The following is a 26,504-nucleotide window of genomic DNA, read 5'->3' as shown; positions in this document are numbered from 1 at the left end:
AGATGGATTTGAATGAGCCCTGGAGCTAATAATCTGATCATGAATAAAAGTAAAGATGGATTGTAGCAAAACTTGTATGTAACAATCTGATCATTAATAATAGTTAGAATAACAAAGCTACAGCTTAAATATCACTCAAAGATCAATAGCTGGGGTGGACAGCCCATAGATCCTGGTCTGTGAACTGGAACAAGAATGTTAAAAAATGAACTACTGAACCCACCACATCCCCCACAGAAACCAGTCTGAGAGGCTAGTGTGGAAACAATGGCACAGCAGCCATTTGGTGATGAAACAGAGAAGAGCATGGAGAATCCAGACCCTGATACTGCTCTTGGATTCTTCTTCTGTCCCTCCTGGCATGAGGGGTCCCAGGGATTTCTTTGTCTTTGGTCCCTCTTTTGAGGTACCAGCTCGAGCTATGACATCACAATTGATCTCTGCTGTTAGATGAGAATTGCGTCCCAAATTTCTCTGCATTTAGAAACTTTCAGCAGCTGCAGCCTAAGCTAATTCCTTCCAAAAGCCACAAACCAGGACAAACCCAAGCAGTGTGACAAACCCCCTGACATACCCCTGCTCTGGCTGCACACCTTGAAGACAGCCAAGGGTCTGAGTTTTAGGGAAATCATCATCTATCCCATTCTCCTAGGGGCTCAGCACCAGGTTGAGCTCTGTTATCTCAGAATCTGCAGTTCTGTTAAGCTCAGGACCACAATATCTCAGCTCTGTGGCCACTGACCAACAACCAGCAGAAATAAGGTGACTCAAAGCCTTCAGCATCCCTCAGCCTGCTCCATTCCCACAGCCACAGTGGCCCAGCCCCTCCCAGAGACCCCAGGAATGATTTCCTGGTGACTGTGGAGTATTTGTCACTGTGGCAGCAGCAGTTCCCAAATCCCCTGCAGCCCTGAGCCCTATTAATTGCTTGGCCTCTGCAAGGTCCTGCAGTGAAGCACTAATGAGGACAACAGGCCTGATGAGCAGCAAAAAGACAAAAGGAGGGTATTTGCATGTAATTAAGACCAGATGAAGCTGAGACAACGTTATTCAATAAGGAGAAGCAGTCATTCATAAGCAGGCAGGAAAGCCTGATGCCTGGAATATACAATTTGTGCCTTATTTGGACAGGAGTTGGATTTGTCTCCATCCTGGACTGACACAAAGACATTTTCTATTGCAAACATCTCCTACTAAAGTCCAATTTTACAGCCTGCAAGCCTATGCAATGCAGTTGCAATGTTACTGACATTAATTTTTAATAGTTTATTGGATACTGGGAAAGCTCAGAGGACTAGGATAAAGCTATCAGATAAGAAGATGCAAAAATTATCCACAGACCACTTGGCCTGTACAAAAGAAATGCAAAGCTGAAGGAGCAACACTCAATAAATAATGAAGATTAATTTATGCTAATCAGAACAGCTTTTTAATTAGATGCTAGATGAAATAGCTCTTCTTATGATCTGATATGTTTGGTTTATCAGGATGGTTGTGTTTATGAGACAGATTTTTGGAAGGCATCTGTCCCCAGTTAGCATAGTGTGGGCTTGTGTATTATATTAATTTGATTAAACATTATCAACTAGTAAGTCTTACAAAATTTAAGGCAGAAATTCTTCTCTGTTTTTCTAAGAGGAATGCATTCCTAAACCAAAATTATTTGCTGCTTTTGTCAATGGCCTGAGGGAGACAGCAGAATCACCAGCAATAAAATAAACTAAATAGGAGGGAGGGAGTTTCCTAAAATAATCTCAAGGACTGACTCATGTCAGGGCAGTGAACTCAGGGACAAAATCTAAGTGATGCTTTCCACACTGGACCTTTATCCTGGACACTAATAACTTGGAACTGATTTTTAGCACGATCCCAAAGCCTTAATGACCACTGGCTCCCTCTCTCTTGGCTTGGAGGATTAATATCATCACAAGATTCACAAACAAAGAGGAATCGTCCAAAAGCAGGAAATTGGTACCATTCTTTTATGCAATTTGATGGAAAGCCTGCATCCAGATCCAAATTCTGTACCAAAAAGAGTAATCAGCAAAGAAAGAAAGAATTGGGTGACTGCTCCAAAAATGACCCTTGGTCTCACCAGGAAGGCATTGAGAAATCTGCCAGCTTAGTTTACTGAAGCAAAGATTAAAAGAGTGGTTTAATCATGGTTTAGAAGCAGAAGGTTCTTGAGAAGGCAGGGCTCTCTTTTTGCCAGCAAAAGCAGGCAAACAGCCAAGGGTTGCAAGCTAAAAATAGACAAAATAAAACCAGAGTAAGTAACCACCAAAACAATTTACTTAAGGATGTGGTGGGTTCTCCTTCATTTGAAATCTCTACAAGAAAAGCCACCAATCCTTTTTAAAAGATCCTGCTGTTTACTACAGACTCAAAGTTCAACTCGTGCTTTTCCTGTGCCCTTAAATAATTTCCCACAGCACAAGCACAGGCTGAGGCATCCAGAGAAATGTTTGGTCAAAATGGAAGCACAGCCACGTTCCTTTACCTCAAGGGTCAGTAAATCCTACATCCTAAATCCATCTCAGCTGCCTAAAAACTGCTTCAGGTGTCTGCTTTTTATTCCTTCAAGCCAAATACTTGAGAGGAGAACCTGAGGGAGGAGAACCTGAGGGAGGAGAACCTACAGGGAGGAGAACCTGAGCTCTGAAGAAGCAAGTGCTCACCTGCTACTCTGGAAAACTTGGGATATCTCCTGCTCAGATTCTGGATACAGGAGGCACTTGAATTGGGAAGAGTTTGTGGAACTCAAAACTCTTCCCAATTGGGAAGAGCTCTCTTGGGAGACAACTCTGCTTTGGGAGGAGTTCTCAAGGCCAGGTTGGATGGGGCTTGGAGCAACCTGGTCTAGGGAAAGGTGTCCCTGCCTGTGGAAGAGGGCAGAGCTTCAAAGTCCTCTTCTGCTTTGGAAGAGTTCACAAGGCCAGGTTGGATGGGAAGAGTTGGGAAGAGTTTTGGGAAGAGTTCTCAAGGCCAGATTGGATGGGGCTTGGAGCAACCTGGTCTAGTGGAAAGTGTCGCTGCCTGTGGAACAGGGTGAAGCTTCAAAGTCCCTTCCAACCCACTCAATGCTCCAAGGGGGCAAGCTGGGAGCCCCCAGCCCCACAGGCTGTCCCCTGCAGAGGGAGCAGGCTGAGTTACCTTCATGGAGGTGAAGTTCCTTGGGCGGTCAAACTGGAACTCCATCTGCACGGCGCCCGTGCTGAAGCTCTCGTTCCTCCAGCCCACGTAGTCATAGCCCGGCCACACGCGGTACTGGTGGCTCTGGGTGAAGTCATCCAGCCCCAGAACTCCATCTGTGAGCTGGCCCAGCCCTCCATACAGGTGCCTGGCCAGGGAGAACCAACAGTCAGCCAGAGCTCCAGTGGGAAACCACGTGCATCTTTCAACTGGTACCAGCAAAACTTCTATTTTCCTGCTCTTAACCCATCCTGGGCAAGAACTCCCTCACTGCTCTCATGCAGTACCACCTGGATGTTGTTTGGGCTGGGATTTTAGTATCATTCCCAGCTTGGGAAAAGGCAGAAGTTTTTGCACTGCTGTGAAGGACCAACAGCAAAGCTGAGCTACAGGCAGAGCCTTAGAGAACAAAAACAGAGACTGTGGAAAATGACACTGTGTGTTCTGCCCACAGAGCTGGAGCTGCAGCATCTCACCAGGCATGGCAGGAACACTGCTCCATCCTCTGCTGGGGGAACATCCTGCAGGCAGGCAGGCACAGAAAGGCAGGGAAGTGGGAAGAGAGACCATGGGCAGCTCATGAGCCACAGCCAGGCCTAACCAGGATCATTTCTGGCACTGTTCCTAAGAGAAGAGTGTTGCTGGCTCCTTCCAAGGCTGACTAGACTCTTTGCCAGGACCCTGCCTCACCCCACTCCTGTGTGAGGGTGCAGAGCCCCTCAGAGTTTCCCAGCTCTGTTCCAGAGTAGAAGATGCCAGTGTGGCACAATTCTGACCCCTCTGCAAGTCCTTGCTCTACAGTCCACCCCAGCTGAGCCCTCCTGTCACTAGAGCACAGGTACAGGTGCCTCTGAACTGCAAGCCAGGATTAACAGCTGGAAGAGGCAGATTCCTACCAGTCAGGCACATGAATAGAGGTTAAGTAGTTTCAAGGAGTCCTGGCTTAGCAGGTTGGGGTTTGTGCTTACATCTGCAGCTCCCTGACAGCCCCAGGGACCAGCAGGCCCAGGTTCCTAAGTTAGTGCTGAACATGCAACACCTATTCTGTAACCCAGCTTGAAACCAACAGATGTTTATACATCAAGACATTGTTACACAGCATTTTCCAATGTCCAACAAGCATGAAGAACTGTTTGGTGTTGCCATAAGGTAGGAAAATCATACAGAAAGGCTTCATTAAAATCAAAACCTGCTCTCCTTGTCAGGCTAGCCCTTTCTAATTCCCTATGTGAAAGCAATCTTAGTGAGAGCAGTTCATTAGCATAACAGTTTATTCCTGGGTGAAAAACAACTAGTACCTGTATAAATTGTATTTACACTGTTAGAAAAAATAAAACTATCTCTCACAAAGAACTTTTCCTGCATGTACACACCTAGGGTTTGAGTGACCAATTAATACAGAATAGCAACTTGTTAATAACCAATAAAGTAATTGGCAAGAAAGCTCCTGACCAATGGGACTTACACGTGAGGTGTGTAAAACCATATAACAAGGAGTTCTGTGAATAAAGAATGGGCTTTTTCCACCATGAAAAAAATGGAGTCCCATGTGATTTATTCCAATATATGGGACACAAGGTACCAGTGACAGGGTGAGTAGGAGAGAATTTGCACAATGATAGAGAGAGAACAGGACAGCTTCTCCCACCTGCGTTCCTGGTAGCCATCGTAGGTCGAGTCATTCAGATAAACAATGGGGAAGCCAGGAGCTGCTATTGTCCCTCCTTCAGGGATGCTGTAGGATGCCAAACCATCTGAAAAAGAAGGCCACGCACTCAGAAATGCAGCAGCAGCAGCAGCCTCCCATAACCTCTGTATGTGTGACATTTCTGCATGTGACACAGACCAACAGCAGCAGTGCCAGGGGTCCCCTCTGCACACCTGGGGGGCAGGGGAGCCCCAGGCAGGGCTGCTGGGAAGGCATTGTAAATCAAAGGCAACTCTGACAAAGGGGACAGAACAATGAGGAGGACTCTATGGATATCAGAAGGCTAATTAATTACTTTATTATACTATACTATACACATGTCATCTAAACTGAATCTGCCAAGCACTCACTCTGCACACACCTGCTCACACTGCACTGAATCTCGTGGCTGTCACCCAACAGTCCAACACACACACACAGACACTCTCTCTCTTGGCCCTGACAGGCCAAGGAAACAAAGCATCCTCATTTTGGATAAACAATCACAGAATCACACACAGAATCACAGAAGTTCAAGACTGGAAGAGACCTATAAGATCATGTGCTTTGGCATAACACAGGCACAGCAAGCGGTAAGAATTGTGCTTTCCCTTTCTCTGAGCTTCAGAGAACGCAAATCTCAGAAATCCCTGGGAAGAAGTGTGCCTTGCTTTTCCCTGTGGAGAGGAAGGTGGCAGCAGGGAGGGCTCACCGTGCCAGACGCAGCCGTAGAGCTCCACCCTCATGCACACGGTCATGGGCGCCTTGGTGACGGGGATGAGGCGCACGAAGCGCGCGATGATGGGCGGCCGCAGGTCCTTCAGCACCACGTCGTAGGTGTCGGTGTTCCCTTCGATCACCTGCAGCACACAGAGCCTCAGCTGAACCTCTCTGCTGCAGCCCAGGACATCCTTCTGGCTGCCCTGGATGGCTCAAGCCCCTGTCAGGGGGCTCAGAGACCTTGGCATGGAGACAAAAACACCTGTGTCTTCAATTTTAACCCGTGGAGAAAAACACCAACTTTGTGTGAAGATTTACAAGCCATGAGAGTTTAAGTAGAATGATAGTTTGTTGTGGTGTGGTGTCATGGTTTGACGCTGGCACAATGCCAGTGCCCCCATGAAAATACATTCTCCCTGGTGTCTGCTGTGAGATGTGACCAGGAATAGAGCAAAACAGGCTCCAACTTAGGAATACAGAAGAGAAAACTTTATTAACCTACAACTATATGAAAAAAGAAAGACACAGAAAGAATGAAAACCTTCCAAAAACACTCCTCCTCCCCCCACCAAATTTCCAATACATCCATCCCTCAGATCACCAACTCTTAGTCCATCACCACCCTTTGGATAATCAGTTCATCACGGAGTGAGGAGTCCCTCTTGTGCCATAGGCTTCCCCTGGAAACACAGTTGAGACTCTCCACTCTGCCTGCAGCTGGTGCATGGTAGGGAATATGGTACACCCACTCCATGCCATGTTCCCTAGCCCAGGTGTTGATAAAGCTGCTCTTGAAATGAGTCCTGTTGTCTGACTCAATCCTCTCAGGGGTACCATGTCTCCACAGCATCCCAAAAAACTCACTTCCTCTCAAACCATGACACTCGGGTTTCTCCCTGTAGATTTCTTCCCCAGGTGTGTCAGTCACCTGTCCTTTCCCCATCCTGACCCTTGCTGAGCACCGTCTGTCGATCCTGGCATTCCAGAAGGGCATCGAGTGATTGGCAGAATTCAAAAGATGCCTTCCACCCCTGGAGGGACATTGGGCTATCCAGGTGTCCTTTGTCCCTTTGTCCCTCCACTCCTGTCCCTGCTTGGTGGCTCCCTGTCCCTTCCCTGCCCCTCTCCCCGGGGTTCAAAGGAACAACAACCACGGGCTCAGGGAGTTCTGTTGGAGCTGGTGCTGGGTTCAGAGGCCTGTGGGCCAGAATAAAGCTCTGGATCCAAACCCTCCATCAGAACCAACTTCTTTCCTTCACCATCCCCTTAAAGCTTCTCTGCCAGAGGGAAACCTGAGGAGCAGCCCCTGTTATGGGGGGAGGCTCCATCCCAGCACCACCAGAGCTCCTGCAGGCCTGGACTTGTCCCCATGTGCCAACTGCAGCACCCAGCCAGCCCAAAGTGTCTGTGGGGTGAAACACCACACACCCCACAGCCAAAAGTGTCTGTGGGGTGAAACACCACACACCCAGCCAGCCCAAAGTGTCTGTGGGGTGAAACACCACACACCCAGCCAGTCAAAAGGGTCTGTGGGGTGAAACACCACACACCCAGCCAGCCCAAAGTGTCTGTGGGGTGAAACACCACACACCCAGCCGGCCCAAAGTGTCTGTGGGGTGAAACACCACACACCCAGCCAGCCAAAAGGGTCTGTGGGGTGAAACACCACACACCCAGCCAGCCAAAAGTGTCTCTGGGGTGAAACACCACACACCCAGCCAGCCAAAAGTGTCTCTGGGGTGAAACACCACACACCCAGCCAGCCCAAAGTGTCTGTGGGGTGAAACGCCACATTTGCCACTTTTTGGTCAAGCAGCAAAGGCCACACAAGCTCAGACACGTCCCATCTGGCTATATTGGTAATTATTACAATAATAGTTAGTTTGTCACAGGATGGAAAAGTAGAATTTTGGGGTTTTTAGAATGAGGGTTCAGAAGCCAAAATGGAGGGATTTGGGCATGCCTTGTCCTTCCTCTTTCTTCTTCTTAGCCTCCATCTTCTGCTGTGATGGTGGCACTTTTGGATTGGTTTAGAGTAGAAACAGACTGTCTAACACAGGTGATAGGTATTGGAAAATTATGGTTAATAAAGTACACATAGTTCTTAGTATAAAAAGCTAACACTGCCCTGAAGGCAGTCAGTGTGCCATGGACCAACTTGCTAGACAGACCTCAGCAGGTCAGAAAAAGAATATTTATTTTATTCTGTTTATTTCCTGTATAGATAACAGAAAATACACAACCTTGAAAAGCACAGCCGAGGAATCCTGACTCCTCCTTCGATTGCGGGGCTGGGAAAAAGAGACTTTCCAACACCTCATGGTCATCTCAACACCAGAGACTTTGAGACCTCTCCCTTTTATTATTGAAGGGATGGCTCCACAGTCAGGCTAATAATGATTTATTGCTCAGATAAACCTAAGTCTCAGAGGCTGTGAGACTTACAAGAGCAAGCAGTTGGCCATAGCTCAATGTGGTCACAAGTTCTTCATTACAAGACAATATGTAACTTTCTAACCCAATGGACAGCTGCCACAAAGCTTATTTTGCTTTTCTAACCTATCACCTTTACTTACTTCTACTGCACTGTGGATACTTTTATCCAGTAGGCTATTATCACACAGATATAATTTGATTATAACATCTAAATTCTTAGCTTGCTCTGTACAATTACATCCCTACATTATAAACCCTTCAGCATCTTATCAATACAGTTGCCTACATTATAAACCCTTCAGCATCTTATCAATACAGTTTCCTACATTATAAACCCTTCAGCATCTTATCAATACAGTTTCCTACATTATAAACCCTTCAGCATCTTATCAATACAGTTTCCTACATTATAAACCCTTCAGCATCTTATCAATACAGTTGCCTACATTATAAACCCTTCACCATCTTATCAATAGTTTCTCACTTACTTCAGGCATATTCTTACTTACTATAACTATGTAGTCATAATTTTAAAAATATAAGTTTATGATTTTTCTACTTAATGCCTGTGTACTTTATTTTTACATCAATCCAAGCTGCAGTGGAGTGACAGGCAGGGACCCTCACCCTTCCCCTCAGTGCCACCATTGTCCTGGGAACTCTCCACTGTTTATTTTGACTTCCCCTCCCACCCCACAAACAGCTTTTGTAGCATGCACCAAAATGTGAGGGATGGGCAATAAAATGGTAATGGCAAACAGCTGATCAAAGGTCTGGGTGAGCAGATAACTCATTAACAAGATAAAAGCTGTCACCAAATACTGCACTGCAGATTCTCCTGGGGCTTCCAGAGCACCCTCGGTGCAAAAAAAACATCGCATCCAGTACCTCTCTAGTCTGACTCAGGTCTTCAGGCTCCACAAGGCAGCCTAAGGCAAAGTGACCAGGTCAGACAGCAGCAGGTGAGAGTCCCAGGGGAATTTAACAAGGGTTATGAACACAGCCCCAGCTCTGTGCAGGTGTGGAGACAGCATGAGACAACTGTGGTGAGCAGGGAAGCCTCTGAGTGGGGCTCAGCACATTTCCTACTCTCTAAATTCCTTCCTCCTCAACATCCACACACCAAACACTGCCATCAGACACCCAGAAAGTCCTTAATTCCCTGCCACCCTCTCCAATTTTAAATCCCAAAGCAATCATCTGCTTGGCAGCTGCCAATTTAGAAACAAGTGTCTAAGAGAAGGACACCCATGTGATGTTTGGGACTTGCACAGACAGGTAGTGAAGAGCCACAGTTCTCCTGATTTGGGGGATCAGGTCAGGGGACATGGACAAGAACAAAACTTCAAACACCCCCTCAGAAAAAAGCACCCTTGCACGAGCTCCACAGTAGAGGAGCTGAGAATCCTGCCCATCTTCTGAGGAGCAAAGGAGGTGATGCACCTTGAGTAGCAACTCCACATCCTGCAGCTGCTGCTCTTGAGCATGCCCTTACTCAGGGCCAGAAAACCCAAACTGTGTGAGAGACCAACCCAGCAGGAGTTTCCAGTCCTGGCCACTGCTGAGCCCAGTGCTCCCCATGTCAGGAACAACGCAGGGCTGCTGGATGAGACCAGATGATGCACAGCAAGCACAGAACTGAGCAGAGCCAGGATGGAGTAGAATGCATTGATGTCTCAGGTTACAAGGTGTGGCTGGGGCTGTGTGTTCTATCCCCACCTGTCAGAGCTGGGGCAGCTCTCTGCTGTCCATGGGGCAGTTGTTTCTTTATCTCTCCCACAGCCAACCCTCCCTCCAGGAGATCTCTGCTGTCCATGGCCACTGAGTGTCCCTGCAGGGCTGATCCAACCCCAGCATCCCATGGGGAGATGCTGCGCCCAGGGGAGGAGCCAAGCATTCCTGCCTGGATCCAATCTGAGCCTGGCACAGCACAGCAGCCTTTGCCCCCTGCATTGCCAGAGGAGCAGCTTTCTGCTGCCCTGCATGGCCAGAGGGAGCCCAGGCCCATCTGCAGCAGCCCTGGAGCTGCAGAGGAAAACTCCCCCCTTGTGCAGGATCCCTGCTGCAGCAGAGCCACAGCTGGCACTGCAGGAGGGGTGAGCCCCCCTGGGATGGGGCTGGGACACCCCCTGACACACAGGGAGGCAGGGACTGCTCTGACTCTGGCAGTGGGGGGTTTTCTGCTGTTTTGTATTACTACATTTGTATTTTAATTTTCCTAGTAAAGAACTGTTATTCTTACTCCCATATCTTTGCCTGAGAGCCCCTTAATTTCAAAATCATAACAATTCCAAGGGAGGCGGTTTACTTTTTCCATTTCAAACGAGTCCTGCTTTTCTTAGCAGACACCTGGCTTTCCAAAGCAGACAATTACAGGATGAGGAGGCTGTGCCCTGCAGCCCCAGGTGCCCCAGGCTCACTCACCCTCCCTCCCTGGCGGTTCCTCCAGGAGATCCAGCGCTCCCCGTTCCGGCTGTAGTCGATGCGGTACGCGCGCGCAAACTCCTTGCCCGTGGCGCGGGCGTGCCGGCCCTGGGTGCCCACCAGGGTGATGAAGAACAGCTTGTGCAGGTCAATCTGCAGGAACTGCACATCTTCAGGCTCCAGCAAACCAGCTGGGCACCAGGCTCCATCCCCCTCTTCCCTCTGTAACCTGAGGGGAAAAATCACACGTGTTAAAAAGAGTCAGATTTACGATTATTAATTGAGGGAACACCAGGAACTTTGAGGATTGAGAAGAAGCAACAAACCAGCAATGGCTACCAAATACCCCTGCCCTTTGGGATGATGGTCAGCTGAGACTCAAATCCTACAGGTTTGCCCTATACAGAACAGCTCCTCAGTCCCAGATACCTTTCATTTACTACTTGGAGCAGTTTTTCTCCCAGACATGGATTTCCACATTGATGAGAAACAACCCTGCTGCTCAGCAGGGAGCTGCTGGCTGCTCTGTAGCACCTTGCTGCTCAAGTGCATCCTCACTGCTCCTAAACCCCACATGGTAAGGCCTGAACTTCAGCTTGACCACCTCCTGCAGCTCTACAAAGCTCAAAGATGAGCCATCTTAAAAATACATTTTAGCAAGAAAAGATCTGTTTGGAATTTTTCTGGGTCGTTCCAATGCATATTTCACATTTCCTGCAGTCATCAGAGCTGCTGGTGTAGGATGCTGCTAGGAGAGTGGGGGGAAGGTCTCTGCTGAACATTGTGAGAGCTGTAGTTGTGACAAATTTATCTGCACACCAAAAATGTGTGGGTTTTTTAGCAGCAGGGATTTCTTAGCCAACAGCAAGCCCCTGAAGTGCCCTTGGCTTTCAGACAGCACCCCATCTCCAGCTGATGGGATCAGTGAGGGCAGCAGGGAAGGTGGTACCCAGGAGGAGACACTGAGGTCAAGGCTCAGGCCAGAGAAGATTTTAACCTCTGGCTGGTCAGCTGTTGGTGCAGGACTTTCTTACACTGGAATAACAAGTAAAGCTCCAAAAAAGGCAGGAAGGGTGACTGGAGTGACAGGGACAGACACCTGCATGGGACAGCTCTGACCTCTCACCACATGAGATCAGCTTCATGCCTTCACCCTGTGGACATCCAGCAAGGACAGGATGGTAACAGATGGCAAGTGATGCTCAGAGTGTTTGCAGCAGTGGAAATAAGCCACACTCAGAGGAAAAATCTCCCAACTTTCAGACCCACAGGCTGCTCAAACACCATTAAAAACACAACACACAGCATCACTGCTCTACCACAGACTAAGAAAAAATAATATTTGAGCACTAGGAGAATTTTATGATTTTGGAGAGCCTGAATTTATCATAAAAATATAAGTACCATAACCAATCTGAAATTTCAGTCTGACTTGCACCAAAGCTGTAGGAATGTTTGATATCACCACTACAAGCCATTCCAAGCAAACTCACATTTACAATCCTTTTATGAAACATCAGTTAACTTTGAGAGAAATAAAATGACCCAAAAAAAAAAGAAAAGCAAAGCTTATGACAAAAACTGTAGGCTTCCTTGACAGTGAAGAAAATAATTTAGCTGCTTGCTTAACAATTCCTTAACTCTGCATTTCCAAGGGTTTTGAGGCAGGGTGAGCACAGCCCATTTCCTCAATAGGATGCTGTTGAAAAGTTCATCCTTGTAAAGGATTTCCTATGATTTAGTTTAAAGCACTGCATGAGAATCCCAGAGGCCCTGTCCCTGGCTGACCTGTAAGTCACAAATCCTTTGGAGATTTATTCAGAGTGACTGAAAGATGGGCTCAGAGGCAAGCCTGAGCCTGCAGTCCCATCCCCTGCTCACAGCAGGGCAGTTCCTGTGTTCCTCAAGGCCTGGTACAGCCAAGTCCCCAAACTCTGAGACACCACCTCCTCTCTGGGTCCCCCTCCCACCACTTCATCCTCATGGAGAAGGATTTTTTTTCCCTTAATATTTAACCAGAATATTTCCTTTTATCTTTAACCAGAATTTCCTGTATCACAGCTGTGAGCACTGCCATGGCCCCCTGGCCTTTCACTGTGCACTACCCAGATTAAATACAAAAAGCAGCAAACAAGGTTTTAAGGGTGGGGGATCTTCTTCCTCCACCACATCTTGGGTATCTAGGGGAAAAAAAGTGTAAGAATGTGCTCTTTGTTGACAGAGTGACAAAACTATCTTTTGTCTTCTTAAAAAGGAAAAAAGCTCAAAAGTTTTTCTCTTTAATTAGTGAAAAAGACACCTCATAGGACTTAAGGGACTTCACTTTAAACTTCAGGATAGCTAATTAGATAGGAGCTAAAAAGTTTTGCCTGGGCAATTTACTAGAAAAAAAAAAGAGAACAATAAAACCAATCACTTTTGTGAAGTGTTTTACTAGGAGCAAAACCCTCTTGCACCTAGCTTAGTTTTTCTCTGTAAAGAGTTTTGTTATTTTGCCCTTTAATAAAATTTTTCTGTTTCAAACACTACCACAAAAACCATCCTGCTGATTTGAAGCCTTCTAAAGTAGCTGAGCTATCTTGGGTGTGATATAGATCTCCAAAAGCTTACAAGACCTGGCTGGAGGAGACCCTTACACCAACAAAGGATGAAATGAGGAGTGAGAGGTGAACCCACCGTGCATACTGGGGCCCTGTGGAGTCGTACCACTGGCTGGAAGCTGTGATGTCCTCGTCCCTGATGGTGCCCTCGTGCATCCCCAGGGGGTAACGACAGATGGCTGCAAAGGGCAACACAGGCAAGCAAACAACAAAGGTCAGCACTCATCCCTTTGAAAATCACCAGGCAAGTTTAATTAAAAGGCTGTCACATCCAGAGAATAAACATGGTAATGCTAAAATGAAAGAAGAATGAAAAAAAAATAATTGAATGCAAAAGAATGCAAAAAAAAAAAAAGGATAAAATACATCATAATTATCACAAATTGAAATTATAAAAGTGATGCATTAGACTAACAGTATCATTCAGAGCCCAGCAAAGCAAAAACTTTACAAAGAAACCTTTTAAGAGCATGAAATCCCAAATACATTATTATATAATTATATTAGATACTATGTCATACAATATATAATTAATATTAATAATTATACTACAATATATATCATATAATATATACCATATCATATATATAATATTTAATGTTTAATATTTCATGTATCATATTATAGTTACTGTTGAATGGCCCCATTTTACAATGGGAAATTATTCATCAATAATGATGTGACATAAAAAGGAAGCTTTTGTCCAAGATTTTTCTTCCCCTGGAACAAAGTGGATGCTTGACTTGTGCTCAAATGGGAACAGTTATTACCTTCAGCAGTGCAGATACAGGGGAAAAGTTAAACATCTATTAGAGATGACAAGGCATGGAAACATCTGCTCTGTGCTGGCACTGCAGGCTGCAGTTCCCTCTGACCCTGAGTCCCTGTCCATCCATCCTGCCTCATCCCAGCCTGCTCCTGCCTCAGCTGGAGCCAGCATTTCACCCAGCTTGGGAATGCTCTCACACCTGGTGCCTCCATGGAGCACAGACACACCTGGCTCAGGCCATGGATCCCCAAAAGCATCCCACAACAGAACCCTGAAAATGCAGCTGACAAATCCCAGCTGGCCTTGAGGTTCTCTCTCTCCTGACGGTCTTTAAACATGTCCTGGAATATCAGAGATGATTGGGAAAACTCTAAATCTGAAGATTAGAGCAGTTCTGGCTGCCTCTCCCTCAGGCAGGGTACCCTGGGTGCCCTCCTGGGCTCCCAAAATCCCAGATGGGCTGGGTTGGAAGAGACCCTGGAGATGATCTCCTGCCACCCTCGTACCAAACCTGGACACAGCTCAACAGGAGCTGCACTTCAAGGGTCCTCCTGGGTCCCTTCCAACTCAGGAGATTCTGGCACTCCATGAAATCCATTCAGCAGGCTCAGAAGCTACAAGACAGAGGGATGAAAACCTGAAAGCTGTTATAGCTACACAGAATAAAGCACCTCAGGCTGAATCAGTGCCAGACAGATCTGACATAGAAATGTTTGCAAACAGAGGGTGGGGCTTCAACAGGGTTTGCCTGCAGTTGTTAGGCACTGGATCAGTGAATGTGTGATGTGCTAAGCATTCCTAAGTTATTGGGTAAAGGAGATGGCTGGTAAGGTGACAACATTCACTAATGAACCAGGTTATTTAATATTTAAAATATTCAATATTTTAAAAATTCAATATTTAAATAGTGATAACTATTAAATATTTATTTAATAAATTTAATATTTAATATTAAATATTAAAATTGGTATATTTTAATGCTTTTTTTTTTTTTAATCATGGGAATACCTATAAAACAAACTAGAATTAGCATTACAGCACTGCCTGTATCCATGGCCAGGTGCCAGGCAGATAAGGAATAGAGCTCTTGCTCTTTCCTTCCATCAAAAGGCAGAGAAGGCAGCACAGATGATGAAGGAAGGATCTGCAGCCTCATCTTTACAAAAGGGATCACTGAAATATGACAAAGATAATTTACATTGAACAATAGATATCCTGCTGTCTCCAAGAACACCAGAACCAGGATGAATCAAAAAGTCAGGTAGAAGAGTTCAAATATAGAATATAAATCCTTAACCTATTAAACACTCCAGTGCCACAGCTTCCCATGAGTTCAACAAACCAGCTGAAGAAACTCACAGCCACCACAAGCAAATAAATACCCAAGCAGTGGCTCTGGAGGCTGCAGTGAGCTGAGGGTATCCCTGGGGTAAAGCTCTGCTGAGTGCCAGCCCAGCCAGAGGGATGGGGGGCCCTGGAATCACCCACAGGGTGACAGCAGTTTCCCCTCAGGTGAACCCAGTGTGTGGTGTCTCTCTCCCTGGATTCAATCAGCCAGGCAGCAGTGGAGAGGCCTCTATGTGACACATGGATGGCACCTGGACAAACCAACATTCAGCTGGGGTTGGTCAGGGGGCCTGAATTCCCTGGAGGGAATTGGTGCCTGCTGGGATCCAGAGCAATGGTGTCTGCTGGCATCCAGAGCAATGGTGTGGTGCTGGGATCCAGAGCAATGGTGGGGTGCTGGCATCCAGAGCAATGGTGTGTTGCTGGCATCCACAGCAATGGTGGGGTGCTGGCATCCAGAGCAATGGTGTGGTGCTGGAATCCAGAGCAGTGGTGGGGTGCTGGGATCCAGAGCAGTGGTGCCTGCTGGGATCCAGAGCAGAGCCCCAGTCACAGCTCCCACCCTGCACATCCAGGTTATCTGGGAGCCAAACCAGCCCTGGCTGTCTTCATCTCACCTGTCCCAGCACAGCCTGACCTGCTGCTGAGCTGTGGGTAAATGCACAGAGATGTTCCAAAAGGGTGGGGTCAGCACGTGAGAGCAGAAAGTGCTTTCTGTGCTGCTGCAGAGGCAGTCCTGTGTGCTCACACCTTGTTTAAAGGTCAGACACACACTGGCCAGCAGTGCCAGATGGAGAGCTGCTGGGGCAGGACTCTGGGGGACTGAGTCTTCGTGCAAGCCTGCACAAAACCTGTTTGGTCACAAGCCCAGGGCTGGCAGCAGAACCCAGAGTGTCCTTGGCATTGAGGGATGCACTCTGAAGGTGGACACAGCTCTCACCAAAACCAGCAGCATGAGGCTCTCACCAAATGCACCTATCTTGAGCAAAACCATCCTTGGGTTCTGTTCAGGTGGCACCAGGACCCTTCACTGGGCACTCAGGAGAGCCTGGGGCTCACAGAGGTGGCCCAGCCTGTCTGTCAGGGAAGCAGACAAGAGACTCAGCAGGACCCTGCTGCACAGGCCTGAAACCAGCCCCAAAGCAGCCCCTGTGGGTTATAAGGCAATGCAGGATGTGCTTCAGGCTGCTCCTGGGGCACACCAGGAGGGCAGGATAAGCCATTGAGCCTGTGGCATCAGAGCCAGGAGCAGCAGCTGGGCCAAGGTGCTGGAATCTGTGTGGGAAGAGCAGGGCCAGCCCCAGGCAGAGGCACCAGAGCAGCTGGAGGAGCCGAGGAAGCAAAGCAGCCTGAGGATGGCACAGGCAGAGCTCAGAGGTGTGGGGGGCTATTTCTGGATGGAAAATTGTGACAGTGTTCACAGGGGTTCTTGGATGAGGGAAGAGATGAGGATCTGACTCCATGTTTCAGAAGGCTGATTTATTATTTTATGATATATATTACATTAAAAGTATACTAAAAGAATAGAAGAAAAGGTTTCATCAGAAGGCTGGCTAAGAATAGCATAGCAAAAAATGATAACAAAAGCTTCTGTCTCGGACAGAGAGTCCAAGCCAGCTGACTGTGATTGGCCATTAATTAGAAACAACCACATGAGACCAATCACAGATGCACCTGTTGCATTCCACAGCAGCAGATAATCACAGAATCACAGAAATTCAAGGCTGGAAGAGACCTATAAGATCATCAAGTCCAACCCATGTTCTAACTATTCAGCTAGATCATGGCAGCAAGTGCCACATCCAGTCTTTTTTTGAACTCTTCGAGGGATGATGACTCCACCACCTCACTGGGTAGATGATTCCAGTATCTGACCACTCTTTCTGTAAAATATTTCCTTCTTAATTCTAACTTGCATCTCCCTTGACGCAGCTTGAGACTGTGTCCTCTTGTTCTATCTGTCATTGTTTACATTTTGTTCCTGAGGCCTCTCAGCTTCTCAGGAGGAAAAATCCTAAGGAAAGGATTTTCCATAGAAGATGTCTGCAACAGAAGATTCCTGCAGGATCACAGAGCTGTGCTCAGAGCCCAGCCTCCCTGGAGCTGGCGTGCAAGAGCTGCTCCTGCAGCAACCCCCATCCAAAGGAACCTGCACAGGGCTGGCCCTGCTGCCCTCCCTCTCCTCTGTGAGGTTTGACACCAGGAGCAGATGGCAGCCCCAGTCCCAGGCTGGGGGGGTGTGTGGTGCAGGGAATGCTGTGCAGCAGGGAGCACAGGAATGCTGCTGAGCTCCCACACAACCCTCACTTCACTTCTGGCTGCTTGCAGCACAACCTCAAACCTCTGCAAACATCCACAGGCCAGAGCAGGGTCAGAGCCAGCCACAAAGGGCTCCAGACAAACAGAGCCAGCCCAGGCCCTCAGGGTAGCACTGCTGCCTCACCACACCTTCAGCCAAGCTGCAAAAGGATTAAACTCATTTGTTTCACAGACTCAAAACACCTCATTACAGGAATTTCTGCAACACATTGCAGACCATTATCTCACTTATCACCATCATGGCTGTCTCCTGCCAAATGCTGTAGGATAAATGGTCCTGCCCTCCACAGGGACTCAGGCTCATATCCCTATCTTCATCCTATCTTTGTGCCAGGCAAGGTTTAAATCTGTCCTTCCACACTTCTCTCTCCAGAATGCCCCTTGCTGGCTGGACAGCTGGGGCTGATGCTTTGCTAACTGGAAATTTGTTTTCCACAGTGAGCACAGAACCTCAGAGCCACTCTGGAGCGAGGTTTGCTCTGCAGGACACACTGAACCAAAGTCATGGAGGGAAATTCAGAGCCCAACACACGCCTGGGTGGCACAGAAAGGACAATGTCCATGTCCCTTTGCCTTCCTGGGACTGGCAGGAGTGTCCCACCCCAGCACAGCTGCCCAGGAATATCTCAGTCCAGAGGACATTTGGGAAATATGTCAGTGATTATCTCTACATGCAGCCCTCACATTCAATCCCACAAGAAGCAAAGAAAGGAGAACAGGAGCACACAGAAGGTGGGAGAGCCAGAAGGTGAGAGAGGTGGAAGGTTCAGAGCCCAAGACAGGCCTGGGTGGCACAGAAAGGACAATGTCCATGTCCCTGTGCCTTCCTGGGACTGGCAGGAGTGTCCCACCCCAGCACAGCTGCCCAGGAATATCTCAGCCCAGAGGACATTTGGGAACTGCATCAGTGATTATCCCTACATGCAGCCCTCACCCTCAATCCCCAGGAGAGGCAAAGAAAGGAGAGAAGGAGCACACAGAAGGTGAAACAGGAGTCCCCTCCCAGCCTGGCAGCTCCTACCAGGGTTGACTTCGGCACCAGAGGGCTCAGGCAGGGAGGCCAGCAGCAGCATGCAGAAGATCATGGTAGCAACTGGAGGTGCTGCACAGGGTCAGACGAGTCCTTCAAAGGCAGCAGCTGCCATCTACATCTCTGAAAGACAAAGCAAAGAGAGAGGATGAGTCCTGCAGGGACAGGGCTGCTCTGTGTCATTGCCTCGTGATGGGCTGGGCAATCTTCCCTGCCTTCAAGAGTGCCTTTGACCTCAGCCCTGCTCTGCTCATCACCAGACCAGAGGCTTAGGAGGAACCAATGATCACTGACTGTCCACACCACCCCTAAAGCTCCCAGTGCAATCCACCTGCCAGGCCCTCAGCTGCCATGGCTCCTGGGTGGATGGATGCACCCTCTTAACTGCAATTAAACAAGTCCAGTGCAAAGAAATCTCTCCCTCAAAGTAATCTCTCCCTCATCAACACTTCACTTTCCTTACTAAATTAACAAATAGTGAAACTGCAGCTAAAATGAACCTGGGCAGTCCAAGCAGGCTTTATCCAGCTAAACCTTGGCACCAAGCAGCCAAGCAGGCACCTTGGAGCTTGCCACACAGTTTTAAGATAAAGGTCCAAAGCAGGGTGAAAATAATCTCTCCCTGCACGTCCACACTGCTGCCAAAAGTGCGTGTGCACTCACCCAGGTGAGCACACTTCATTTCCTGTTTGGAAACAAGGAAAACAGCAAAGGCCTAAACAATGGCAATTTAATTGAAAAGCCATGATAACACCTAAAGGAACAGGAGGTCAGATCAGCAGTTATGTGAATTCTGTGTGCCCACACTCACTACAAAGAGCCTTGGCAGGCTCCATCCTGGAGGATAATTTTACAGAAGGCAGGTTAGAGGCTCTGTCTCATAATGGAATGCCAGGAGAAAAGAAAACAGAACGAATCAATAAATGTAAAGTTGCCAGGACCCGAAGCTGTTTGCTCAAGAATCCTTGGAGTTTTAGTAAAAAGGCAACATTGAATGTTGGGATTTGTTAGTGAAGGAGGAGAGGCTGTAAAAGGTTCCACCATTGTGGCAGTGCATGCATGCATTCAGGAGCATCAGATGCCATTAGCTCAGAGACTGGTAACAAAAGGCTCTTTTTTTCCACCCAACATAATTAAACCGTACAAGTCACAGCCCTGAGCTGCCCTGGATACCCAAGGAACACAGCTCCTTAAACCCAAAGGTAAAACTTTTGGCTTGGGAAACTCCCCAGCTGCAGATTGCTGGACACACAGAAACTAAATCAGGGTTAGAATCACTGGAGCCTGCCCTGTTTTTATTCTCTTTCCTAAGGATATGCTACTGGCCACTGTCCCTGCTGGATTCCATCAGAAAAGATGGCTCTGAGCCTGAAAAACAACTGAGGGCCCTCTTGGGAAGGGAGCCAAACACGCAGGCAGGAGGGGGAGCTCATGCTGGGTGCCTGTGCCCAGCCAGGCAACCAAAAATCTCCTTAAAATCACCAGGTCCCTCCTGCCCCAGCCTCCTGCTGGCTCCCTGCAGGAGCACCCTGGCCAGGGCTGGGAAGGGGCTGTGATATCCCTGTGGTGAGCCTGCAAAAGCAAAGACAAGCCCAGAGCTCAGCAGGAGGGTCTGGGGACCACAGAAGAGGCTTTGACCAAGCACTCTGCAGCTGTTTGTGCATGCCAGGCCATCCTTTCCTCCTGGAATGGAAGGAGGTGAATCAAAGTGAATCACAGCATCCTCAGAAGAGGTCCAGGAACAAGCAGGAGGACTGGATGGCATCTCCTACCATTCCGAAAGGAATTCCATGGGGAAGAAGCAAAGCCAATAATTGGGGCAATATCGGATGCTTGAAAGAAATAAGAAGCTGGGAAGTGTGATTTCCATTTTTCTGGCTCCAAAACAATGGCAGAGTATTTCTCTTTGCCTCAGAGTTAATCTGAGAGACCTCAGCCCCAGCAGCCTATGCAGCTCTGGTTTGGACCAAACAGAATTTAGTGATGAAAACACTTAGCAGAAAGAATTGCTGCTGAAAACACAGATTCCCACCATCCCAGGGAAGACTGCAACTCCCACAGAGAGACTTTGTGTGCTCAACTGGAGGGAGACTTTGTATAGAAGTTTTGGGACAGAGTTTGAAGACAGGCCTGGTGGGTGCTGATTTATGCAGGTGATTTGCTAAGGTGTGCTGGGAGCTCCCAAAGCAGCACCTGCAAAGGGAACTGCAGAGAATTCAGCCCTGGGGGAGACAGTCCTGTGGCAGGACCTGAGAAAGGGACCTGTCACCAACACCAAGGCTTTGACTTGAGCCACCTTCCTGCAGGAGGTGATGGCAGCTCAGCAGAGACCTGTGGTGGTGCCCTGGCCATGCCCCAGATCAGCTGCACCATGGGGGTGAAGTCTGGCATAGATCCCTCCTGTGGGGGCCCAAGCTGAACCAGCCACTTGTTGGATTAAGGGTTTTTTGGCCTAGAGAAGGGGCAACTGAGAGGTGTTTTAAAAACTTTTATTCTATTTTTAGTCTCAAGTGAAGGGTGATACAATACAGATGTTATAAGTCACGCTATAACAATCAGAAATTAATTATTTTGTAATTATATTATAAACATTTCTTAACCGATCAGTTTTAATCACACTATGCTATAAATACCTTAAAGCAAATCATCTAAAATTACCCTTACTAGTGAGTCCTACTACAATACATCTTTCATAATTCTATTTCTCTAAAGTATCAGTCTTATTTACAAAGCCACCCTTTGAAACTTGTTTCTAGTTCCATTTCTCTCTCAACAGTATCTTAGGAAATATTAATATAAATACTATAGGCTATCTCAAAGCTTACATACTATGTAAACTTTCTATCAGGTTTTAAGAATTTTCTACTAATTCATTTCCCACAGCCAGTGACCAGAGCTTGTTGAGGAGGGCCTGGAAGGAGAAGAGCAGCTTGGAGATGTGTCCCAGGTGACTTTTGTTCACCTGTTTAAAATTTTTGTTCACCTTTTGTTTAAAACTTCCCAACAAGGAGCCCTCAAATGGGCAATGACACCACACAGACTTCACACCCCCATGCTCCCTCCAGAGCCTGGCAAACTGTGTGAGCTTCAAGATTCAGGCTGGCTCCACCAAAGCACACAGGGATTTCTCTCTGACCTGCCCAGGAATAAGGGGAAGGATGGCTGGAAAGCACTGAAACAGGGACTGTGGGTAGGCTGAGGGCCCAAGCCCCACTGCTGGAACAAGAAAGAAATGAGAGCAGCCCCAGACAGCAGTAAATGTTCAAATGCCTCTGTTTCCCACCTGGTCCAAAAGCCCAGCAAAGAAGGATCAAGAGCAGGGCATCATCCACCCTCTGCATCAGCACAGCACCCACAGCCCAGCTGGGGCTCACCCTGACACTTAACATGAGCACTTTCCTTTGATAACAATAGTTGTGCTGTGCCCCCTTGTCCTCTCAAAATGACAACAGCCACCAGTGTCACAGCAACTGAATAAACACACCACAAACAGCTCCATTATCTCATCTGAACAAGCACCATAAGGTAAGAACCCATTTGTTTTATGGCACCTTTTGTACTGCCACAGAGCCAGTCACATCAGCACCACATTCAGGTGGTTAAATAAGGATGTAAAGTATCAGGAGGAAGGAAGGGATGAGGTGTGAGGACAAGGGAAGTCACACAGAAATGCCCAAGCACCATTTCAGCTCCTGCCACCCAGCCAGCACTGGAGAAAAGGTACAAACTGGGGGGCACAGACAGGTGTAGGTGCCACCTGAGAACCAGGGGCTTCTCAGGACTTGATGGGCACATGGACCTCTGCAGGAACACAGAAATAGCATGGCTTGGGGGAACTGCAAACCAGAACTGGAATATGCAGCCATAGAGGCCAGTCTGGCCTCCAGGAGAGGAAAGGAAAGCTCCAGAGCTGATCCAGAGCTCACCTGTCAGCAGCTCTGTGCCTACAAAGCTGGCTTTGAACAGGGCCCTTGCCTAAAGGGTATCCAAGACAAACAGGGTGAATCCTCTCTGGATGTGTCTCCACTGCTGACAGAAGAAAAGGCTGGTCTGGACTAGCCCTGTCTCCCCCAGTTTGGTACCATGAATTCTCACCTTTGTGTGTGGCAGAGGTGAACATTTCCAGCAGTGCAGCCCTGCCCAGGCACCTCAGCAGCTGGTGCAGGCTCTGCTGTGTTTGTTTTTCCCACCACATTTGGTTCCCAGTGCAGGATCACCAAAGTGCCTGTCAGTGAGCCCTGGGAGAGGTGGTGGACACAGGGAGCAAACATTGCCATTCCTCAGCTCTCTCACAGCTGCTGCAGTGCCAAGCAGGGTCAGCAAGAGTGGTTTTCACCCTCCAGAGGGTGAAACATTTTGGAGGAGGGTCAGCCCCACTCAAGAGCCGCAGAAATCACTGTTTGAAGAATTACTGATGTTGGTTGGTGCTGAGTCTCAATCTCATCCAGGACTAGACTGGATTCCCAAGCTGCACACTTCCCAGAGCTAGGACACACTGAAATTGCTACTAAATACAGCCCTCAGTACAGACTATTTGGGAATCATCTTAGTAAGGACTTGTCCTGTGTAAATGGCTCAATACTTTCCTTTCAGCTCCATTAGTGCTTTGCTGTACTCATGCCTATCTTCCCACCCCGCCCACACATACAACACCAAGTGCCAAAACTACAGCACAAGCCTGAAACCAGTAAAAACAGGATTAGCAACATCCTCTGAGAGGCAACAAAGTGTTAAACTCTGTTCCCAGGCCCGACTGGATCAAGTTGCTAATTGCTAACAGCTGGCTGCAGGAGAATAAAATCCTGGTACAATCATTGGGAGAGTGGGGAAAAAAAAATCTACTTGTTGAAAAACTCACCAAGAAATGCAAAAGAGGGCAGTTTTCCCCAATAAACCCAGCAGACAGCATGCCTGAAAAGCCAGCCCATGCCTCCACAGAGGAGCAGCTGGCTGAGACCCAGGGCACAGCAAAGGCTCAGCAAGCACAGGAGGGAGCTGTTCCTCAGTGATGTGCATGAGGAAGGTGGGACTTGGAGCTCCTCCAGGCCCTGCTCTCCCTCCAGAGATCCATTACAGAGGTCTGGCATGTTTGCAAGCCTCTCTAGATCCCAACTGAAACAGGCATTTGTTTTAACTGGTTCCTTTGCAGATCATTATCCCGGAGTGGGACCTGAGGCTTTGCTGCAGGAATCCCACTCCAGATGCCCAGAGCCACACCAAGGAACTCCACAAGACACAGAGAGTATCACACACACAGCTCTGTGTACAATAGGAGAGGCTATCCTGAATCACAGCATCCTCAGAAGAGGTCCAGGAACAAGCAGGACGAGTGGATGGCATCTCCTACCATTCCGAAAGGAATTCCATGGGGAAGAAGCAAAGCCAATAATTGGGGCAATATCGGATGCTTGAAAAAATAAGAGCCTGGGAAGTGTGATTTCCATTTTTCTGGCTCCAAAACAATGGTAGAGCATTTCTCTTTGCCTCAGAGTTAATCTGAGAGACCTCAGCCCCAGCAGCCTTCCCCAGGAGCACGTGCAGCTCTGGTTTGGACCAAACAGAATTTGGTAATGAAAACGCTCAGCAGAAAGAATTCTGTTCACTTTTTAAAATGTTCTGCTTAGTTTACAATTCAAATACTGGCACAAGAGTGACAAAACAGAGCAGGGCTGCTGGCCAGAGAACATGGCCAGCCCCTTCAGCAGAGCCTGGAGGGTGAAGGATGGACCAAGCCATGCTGCTTGTGCAGGAGCCCCATGAAAATAAGGCAACAAATTTCCCCTCAGGTGAGCTCTGAGTGTGGTGTCTCTCCCCCTGGATTCAATCAGCAGTGGGGAGGTCTCTATGTGACACGTGGATGGCACCTGGACAAACCAAGTGCCAACAGTGACACCAAAATTCACTGTGTCAGAGCGACAGGGCAGCTGGGCAGGGCCAGCAAGATCCTGGCATGAAGTGCAGGGCTGCAACTTGGAGAGGAGATTTAGGCACCAGCAGAGGTGGTCAGAAAGAGGAGAAATCCACTGCAATGTTTGGAACACGGTGGGGGACATTGGGCAGAAATAGTGACACTCCTAAGTGATGTCCAGAGCAGCAACAAGGCTGGACAGATAAGAGCAAACAGATTTTAGGTGAAAGGGTTGTTGTTAATCAAGATACATGTGAGAAGTAAGTCACAGGAACAGGGAAATTGAGACAGGAAGAGGCTCCAGCATCACCTTTGAGGAGGCACTGGAGTCCTGTCACAAGAGACATGAATGTGGGACCAAAAGGACAACATTGAGGAGTGGCACTTGGGGTGGGACAGGGACACCACAGAGCTGAGTCTGAGGCAGTGGCAGAGGAATGGGAACACCAAGGACTGGGTATACTCCATGATCACCCCCTTGAGAGGTGGGGACAGGCCTGCCCTGAGGCTGAGGAGGGTCTGAGCCTTGTTTTCCATGCTGTATCCAAGCTTCTTAATGGGGTTATGAAGCAAGTGACACCTCACTCCTAGTGAAGCTAGATTCTAGGAGAAAAGCAGCATTTCAGTCACCCACACCACAGCATGTGACACTGGGAGGAGCTTCTGCCCATGGACTCAAACATGAGGCAGTGCCTCACCCACAGCCCAGAGAGATGCTGCTGCTTCTGCACAAGGCCAGTAAATCCTCCAGCTCTTTCCCACTGCCTGTCAGCCAGTCCTACAGGAGTGGGGTGTCCTCAGTTTGTGAAACTGCCCAGACCACTTCTGTCACAAAACCAGACTTGGGGATAAATGAGCATGCATTAAATGTAACTTAATCCATCCAAGTAACAAGGCCAAAATTATAAACCATTAGCAAGATAAAACCAAAGATAAGGAAATGCAAATTCACTGCACCACAAGGTGGGTTTTAGCTCAGCTAAACAAAACCAAAGCTTTCCCCCCAACCCAGGGCACAGGAACTCTGTGCCCATCTCAACCAAGGAACCTGGAGGTGCTTGCCATGACCCAGCCAGACCTGCCAGGGCCCTGCTCAGGACAGGGCCATTCCCCAGCAGCAGGGGCAGGGCAGCCTCCAGCACACCCTCCAAAATACACATCCCTCAGCTGCAGAGGATCCAGTTCCCAGCTCCAGTATCACTGTTTCTGTAGGACAGAAGTGGCAGGAAAACAAGATTGTGCACAAACCAGCAGCTCCAAGTACCTCCCTTGTCCCTGCCCAAGCAGCAGTGTCCCTTACTGTCCCTTTCCAGAGCTTCCTTCCCAGCCTGACAGGCCCAAAGAACACTCAGCACAATGACATTTTCACTGTTCCTAAACACTGGCATCTCTCTCTAGCTTTTATTGTTTTAAACAATCCTTAAAATACATCATCTAAAAGTCAGCAATAGTTCTCTCAAGACCTGCAATCTCCCACTGCAAAGTCTCACATAGCAACCATCCCCAGGACATGTTAACCACAGAGATGACAGATGGGGTATTAAGAGCACTCAATCTAAACCACCTTCCTCCCTCCCTGCTCTCAGGGGGCTCCACCATAACCTTTTACTTAACTGTGCTCTAACTTGCACTCAGAAGGAGATCAGGTTGCTCAGCTGCAGAATTATTTGGGCTGGAGGAGATCCCCAGGAGAGCATCTAATCCCAGCTCCTACTCCAAGCAGGGTTAGCACCAATTTCAGAGCAGCCTGCACGGGGCTTTGTCCAGCTGTGCCTTAAAATCCCCCAAGGATGGAGGCTCCCCCCACCTCTCTGGACAACCTCTCCCACTGCTCAGCTGTCTGAAGAAGGAAAACTTTATCCCTCATCATCCCAAGGCAGAAACTCCTATTATCTCATAGACAATCACTGTCGATCCTGTTGTTATGCACCTCCTTGATAATCTGCTCTTGGGTATTCCAGAGCTGCTTCTTGTCCCAGCTGAACCCTGCTGACTCCACCAGCCTGCTCAGGGAACCAAGATTCAACATTAATTTATTAATAGCTTCTCCCTGGTGAGACAGAGGCTCCCTC

At 48.1% G+C, this 26,504-nt stretch overlaps 1 protein-coding gene across 3 annotated transcripts in view; it reads right to left on the bottom strand.

Annotated features, from left to right (window-relative positions):
- LOC134428311 (discoidin domain-containing receptor 2-like) overlaps nt 1-26,504 on the bottom strand; it is a 65,549-nt gene that overhangs the window by 19,421 nt on the left and 19,624 nt on the right. For all 3 annotated transcript variants that reach the window (XM_063174966.1, XM_063174967.1, XM_063174965.1), the window contains exons 2-7: nt 18,516-18,647; nt 13,136-13,238; nt 10,460-10,688; nt 5,592-5,739; nt 4,841-4,946; nt 3,154-3,340 (exon numbers count right to left, since the gene is read on the bottom strand). In XM_063174966.1, the coding sequence (XP_063031036.1) occupies nt 3,154-3,340; nt 4,841-4,946; nt 5,592-5,739; nt 10,460-10,688; nt 13,136-13,238; nt 18,516-18,579 (837 nt within the window). In that variant the 5' untranslated portion in view covers nt 18,580-18,647. The remainder of the gene's footprint in view (nt 1-3,153; nt 3,341-4,840; nt 4,947-5,591; nt 5,740-10,459; nt 10,689-13,135; nt 13,239-18,515; nt 18,648-26,504) is intronic.

This window comes from Melospiza melodia, chromosome 22, assembly GCF_035770615.1.
Source record: "Melospiza melodia melodia isolate bMelMel2 chromosome 22, bMelMel2.pri, whole genome shotgun sequence".
NCBI lineage: Eukaryota > Metazoa > Chordata > Aves > Passeriformes > Passerellidae > Melospiza > Melospiza melodia.
Note: the sequence above shows the minus strand (reverse complement) of the source record. Positions and strands in the feature narration are given on the sequence as shown.